This window comes from Odontomachus brunneus, unplaced genomic scaffold (genome assembly GCF_010583005.1).
Source record: "Odontomachus brunneus isolate Ranch 3 - 2012 unplaced genomic scaffold, Obru_v1 Obru_scaffold_009, whole genome shotgun sequence".
Classification (NCBI taxonomy): Eukaryota; Metazoa; Arthropoda; class Insecta; order Hymenoptera; family Formicidae; genus Odontomachus; species Odontomachus brunneus.
Genome location: NW_022639459.1, coordinates 2,918,245 through 2,924,302, shown reverse-complemented (window position 1 = coordinate 2,924,302; position 6,058 = coordinate 2,918,245). Strand labels below are relative to the sequence as shown.

General features: G+C 46.3%; 1 protein-coding gene across 1 annotated transcript in view; it reads left to right on the top strand.

Annotated features, from left to right (window-relative positions):
• Positions 1 to 765: 765 nt before the first annotated feature.
• The window catches only part of LOC116840246 (tyrosine-protein kinase Dnt-like), a 32,857-nt gene continuing 27,564 nt past the window's right edge, over positions 766 to 6,058 (top strand). Inside the window, exon 1 of the mRNA XM_032806740.1 lies at positions 766 to 1,535. Coding sequence (XP_032662631.1) covers positions 1,433 to 1,535 — 103 coding nt within the window. The 5' untranslated portion in view covers positions 766 to 1,432. The remainder of the gene's footprint in view (positions 1,536 to 6,058) is intronic.

The window sequence follows — 6,058 nt, the reverse complement described above, 5'->3', positions numbered from 1 at the left end:
ACTGAATTATCGTCTAAATTCAGAAGTTTAAAATTATCGAAAAAATTTGCAGAAAGATTTCTACAAATGCATGGTTAAATTTTTCGTTGAATATAGTAAAACAAAGCAATTCATATTTACGTAAGTTCTGTATATACGTACAAGAAATACGAAAAAGATAGCGTGGTTGTTAGCGATGATCACTCCTACGTTATCGACATTTTCGGAGTTCGTCATTCACTTCAACATCCCTTTGAACATAAACAGAAATAATGAAATCATGAGGAATTCGCCGCAAAAAATCAAAAAATTGCTTCTGCGTATAGTTTTATATATTTTACTCTCTGAATTTCCCGTACCTACTTGAAACTCGTTCCACATTACGACAATATTATCTCAACCAGACAAAACTACTATGATACTTCTTGAATCAACGTTTATATCTTCGGAAAAAAATCTCTGTTTGCACTGCGTGATGTCCCTCTCGCTGATTCAATCGGAAACATTCTTCCTGATTCACTTTGAGAGTGTTTTGCGAACGTTCGACAACGCGTGAGGCAAGCAACTCCGTCGAGCGTTCCGTCTGTTTGCGGACACGTAGCTCGGACGTTGCAAATTGTTCCAAGTCATAAACAGTAGAAGACAGATGCGTTCAGCGATTTTCCCCCTCCCCCTCCTTCTTCCCTTCCCCCAGACGCGCCTCTGCGCTCGCGCAATATTGCCGTCAGTGAATTTAAAATTCAATTCTGGTCTCGTTCGAGAGCGACCGTTCGATCTCTTCTGGTCGTGGGCTCACAACCACGACCATCGTTGGTTCTCGTAGGTGGACCTCGGCACGTTTCGTGCCTGCTCGGCTGCTCTCGGTCGACAAGCCTGCGCCGACCCTAGACGACCCATGGCGATGGTAGCACACAACTGGTTGTGGCTTTCACGAGGCAGGCAGGCAGGCACGCCGCGCGCTCTCCATGAGAGTTCCGCTCTGTTCTCGCACCATTCCGCGTCGCATCGCCCGGTCGTGTCTGTTGTACGCGCGTCGCTCGATACTCATCGCATCGTTAGCGCATCGTGACATCCAGGTGAGCCCGCGAACGCGCGCTTCTCGTGTGGGAGTGTCCCTCGGTCGGATAACACGCGTGCCACGCGCTACGAGCTGTCAAAAGGCAGTCCGCGGCCACGAGCGCGTCATCGGGGCGCTCCCGAGAAGACCCGCGCTGGAGGCGCGGCGTGTGTCACGTGCACGCGTAAACCCGTGGGGTTTCCTCCGACGTCGCACGGGGCACTTGCATCGCGCGAAAATATGAATCGCGCCGGAGCGTAGCGCGTCCGGTCGGGTGTTGTTGTGGCTGGTTGTTTGGTTGTTGCTGCTCGCGGCAGTGCGTTGTTTCGTCGCGCGGGCGCGAGCACACATATAGAGCCGCGTACACCACGAGCGGAACGTCACGTGGCGGCCACGATGCTCTGGAGATTCACGACGATGTTGCTGTTGGCCGTCGCGCAGCCGGCAGCGAGCTACTTCAACCTCTTCCTCAGCCAGACGGAGGTCCGCAAGCTAATGGGTAAGACGTTTTTGCCAATCCTCGTAAGACTTATAAGGTGACGGAGAGGACGAGGTCGAGAGACGGTTTGTAGACTGTTGTTCGTTCAGCCAGTTATTTCGCTTGCTGTGTCGTTTGACTCCAGATCGCCAAGGTTAGACGCTACACTTCGAGTAACAGTTTAACACAAACGGAAAGTGTTTGCGATGGATATTACTTTATTCTTTCCTTCTGCAAAAGAAATTACTGAAAACGTTAAGAGACAGGTTGCAAGTGAGCGAGAATTTTAGTAAAAAATCACCATAGAATTTTGTAATCGAAGGATACACCGATTTTCTGTAGTAATTCATTACTTTTTTTTCATTTCACGTGTGCTCGTTAAATTTTAGCAACTGAAATATGCTATTAAATAATTGTCTACGTTCCTAGCGAAATTTATTAAGTTCCTTAGCAAGATAGGCATTTCTGGCTGTCTATATCTGCGCTACTGAAAACAGGAAAATTGAAAAGAATTTATAAGAAAAAGACACATTCTGTCTAGCATTGACTGTTCTATGTAGCATTGACAATTTATGAAGACACAGCAGTGCTCCGATGAAAAGGTAACAAATGACACTAACACAGGTTATTGTTATCAAACAATTATTTTTACTTCAATTTTTAGTCCAAACTTTATTCAAAGATTTCACTGAGATTAATGTTTAATCAATGTTAGCAGAAACAGATTAGTCATTGGCACTAGAAAAACTTTTTTTAGACTGCTAATTTTTTCCCATGACTAGCATTGCAGTTAAGCTTTCTGTCTGCATTCTATAATTTCAAAAGAAGCCTTCACGAAATTAAAACCGCGAGCAGATGCTGCTGGTTGCAAGAAAAATCAAGATATCCAGAGTGTCGATGACTAAGGGGAATGTCAATGATCGTGTGGTTCACTTTGCACTGCTCTTTAGATTAGTCGTATCAACGCGTTGAATATTTTTCTACGGAAATCAATTGGCGCATCGTAGCAGGAAATGAAAGCCTCGACGCAATATACGTCTGCTTACTGTACCATCTGCTTCTTTGCTGCTTCTTCCATCGCATAGCTTTCAACTTATCTCGCTCTCCGCAAGATAGTAGTATCTATAGGAGAGAGAGGAAGAGAGAGGAAGAGAGAAAAAAGCGAATCGTATCTCTGTTCTACAGAGCACGGCAGTCGGGCGCGCTTCGGTATGCTCCGAAGTGTCGCGGGCACTGATACCGCGGGTAAATTTGCAGGATTCTAATTTATTCCATGCATTTCCGATGTATGCATGAGGACGACGTGTGGAGTAAAATGTAGAGCGCTAGTAGCGCTGCGTACTGTTTGACGTTGCCCGAAATTGCATCCTGGCGCGATCGCGGGTAACGACGTCGATCTCCTTCGGGGATACGTGCTAATCGCATTCGCGGGAACGGGAGCAACAGCTCGCACTTCATTCGTCCCTTATTCCGCCGGCACTTGCGGTAATAACTTGAGGTACGCGAGACCGGTATAATTTGACGTATAAATCCGGTTAGGGATGAACCGAGAACAGGAAAATTGGCCGTCGCGCGCGTCTCGCATCGGGATCCCCTTTTCAAGCGATCGTTTTCCACTTTATGGCTATTCCCGACGTAGCACGCGCAAAATTATCAGATAAGCCTGTTAACGGCGCATTATCGACGGCGATTTCGCTCGGAGGAGCGCGGGCGCGCGGGCCACGGGATTATCGCGATGAGGTAACAGGGCGGGAAAACGAGGCCAACCTTTTCGCGCTCTGTTCCTTCAGCCCCCGCGAACGCGATCGGCAATCGAAATGACCGTTTGAAAATCCATTGTGCGCCAACGGCGATAAGTGCGCCGGCTCGTCGCGTTCCATCGAACGTCGGGCGTTGAATAATCTTCGACGTCAGCGGGCTCCTATCGCGCGGCCAGTCTCGAACTACCCGGTGAATAATCACTATCACCACTCACGCAGTTGTTTCGTCGGCTACGCACCGTAATTAAAGCGCCGTGCGCCGTCGTCACGCGTGATCATCGGATACGTCGATAGCCGGAAGACAGAGGACGTTGAAGCGTTCATCGAGGTGTGTAGTGGTGCTGTCAATTTCGACTACCCTCGGGTACTCGGCTGATCGAAATTGACAGCGCTGGTGTGTAGTCGGTTGTAGAACGAAGCGCCACTAAACATGCTCGTGAACCAATCAGAAGGCTCATAAGTCACAATTAGAGGCAATCTTATCGTTAAGAAGACGTTCAGAATAAAGATCTTGGCTGTGCAAAACGGTTTAGACACAATATAATGTGCCAGTTGAGAGTCATTACCGCGCGGCGGGCTTACGCGATAATATTATTAATAATGTAATGAGTAAGAGAATAGGAGATAATATATAATTAATAATAACAATAACTGTGATGATATATTTACTGCGCAAGCTCCGTCGGTAATGACTCTCAATTTCGACAGTGCGGTGAGAGTTCAACTGTATCGTTGACCAAATCGTTTAGCACAACCAAGGTCCTTACTCGGAACGATCTTCTAACGATAAAAGTGCCTCTGATTATGACTTATGAGTCTTTTGATTGGCTTATAAGCACATTTAGAGGCACTTTTGTCGATTAAAGAAAGTTCTGAGCGAGGGCCTAAGTGTGCGTGGCACAGGCTCTCGTTGGGGCACGACGTTGGAGACCGCACAGTTTGTGTCTCGAGAAAGTTACGTAAGATATATTTATGTGGTAGCGCAGGTCATTTTAAAACTCACCGAAATACCTGAGAGCTAAACGGAGCGCGCCGCGGGTTTAAACGTCGATCTTCTTTTCTATTACCGTCTTACTTTCACCCGTGGTAAATTTCATTGAGGAACTAACGAGATTCTTCGCCCAAAGACTTCTGTTCTCGCAAATTATTTCGCGAATGCGAAATGCGAATGAGACGTGCACGTGTCAAATTACATTAGCGAACTTGTTACATTAGAGAGCTCCTTCGGTGCGTTGCATTTTCGAGAATCAATATTTTCTCGCAATCGATACGTCGGCGTATCAATACCGTGACAAAACGATTGAATAGCAATCACAAAGATTTCGTTGGAAAATACTCGCGCGTATTTTCCGTAGCAGGAAGTAGACACGCTGATCGTATTTCTCTCGTAAATCTTTTTTCATTATTTTTCATGATGGAATCAATTTTGAAAATGGATCGCGCGTTAGGTGGAACAATAACAACCTGAATATTTCCTCTTTGGAAAAGGCAACGATTTATATTTTACGATTTATATGTCCGCGATAAACCGCGTTCATTCGTAAACGTGTGTGCTTTTATTTTAACGCGGAATGTATTTCTACGAGAGGAGCAATTGGCGCACCTGCAGCCTTCACTTCAATTTGTCCGACGCGTGTGTGTAATGGCCAGCAGAGTTGCACAGACCGCTCAACGCAACGGCTGGATATAACCCACATAATCACGGGATCGTAGGGACTCAGGGAGGTCGCATGCGATGAAATCACGTTCGCGTTGTCGCACGCAGCCGACGATGACATCGTCGATGACTCCGACGCGTGCGAAACGCGCCCGAGGGGCGAAACCGATCGGCAGGACGAGGCGCGGCGAAACGCGCAATCCCACGCGCGAACGCACTTCTCACGAGGGAGACCCTGAGCGGGTTCAGGTGTCGCAGGATCCGCGCCAGGCTACATATCCCTTCGTGCCCCACAACGAGTACGATGACGGGAGGCAACGAGGCGAATGCTTTTCGCGGTCCAACGGCCCGAAAGCGAATTATCCTGCGTCGTGGAAGTTATCGAGGAAATATTGGAAAGTCCGCACCACCACCGCCTGCGCCAACGCCGCCGGCGCCGCCACCGCCGCCGCCGCCGTCGAGTGGCTTCTATTCGTTTCCGGCGCAGCGATTCGTGTGCGCCGGGCTGAACAACGATTCCTGACTAACGCGGCTTACGAATGAAATCCGACGAGAGCGTGTGGTGACGATAAAGAGGATCGCGAAAGCGTGAGAATGGAACAGTCGAGAGGGGATCGAAAGAAGAAGCGGTTTTATCGCACTCCATGGGAGGCAATGTAAGATTATGTTTGGGGAACGAAATACAGGACTTATATATATATATATATATATATATATATATATATATATATATATATATATATATATATATTCTTTTTTAAGCATGTTTTCAAAATGTCTTGTCTCCATCACGTGCTTAGCTTAAATGCATTTCTGTGCCAATCGTATTTGCAAATCTAGTCCATCGGCAGATTATGCATTATTTAACATAATTATTTGCAGATTATGCAATATTTATTCTACAATTGCAAAAACTTCTTTGTTCTCCTCACGTATGCCAAAGAATGTTTTTCTCTTACTTTGCCGTAAATAAATATGTATAATAAATATGTTATTTTATTATACATATTTGTAGTGTGAGTCAAATGCTCCAACTAGTCAATTGTACTATAATTTTAATAATAATTTTATATGCATGTTACTACTACCTTCGTGTTGGAACAACCAAACAATACGGTTGGAGTGAA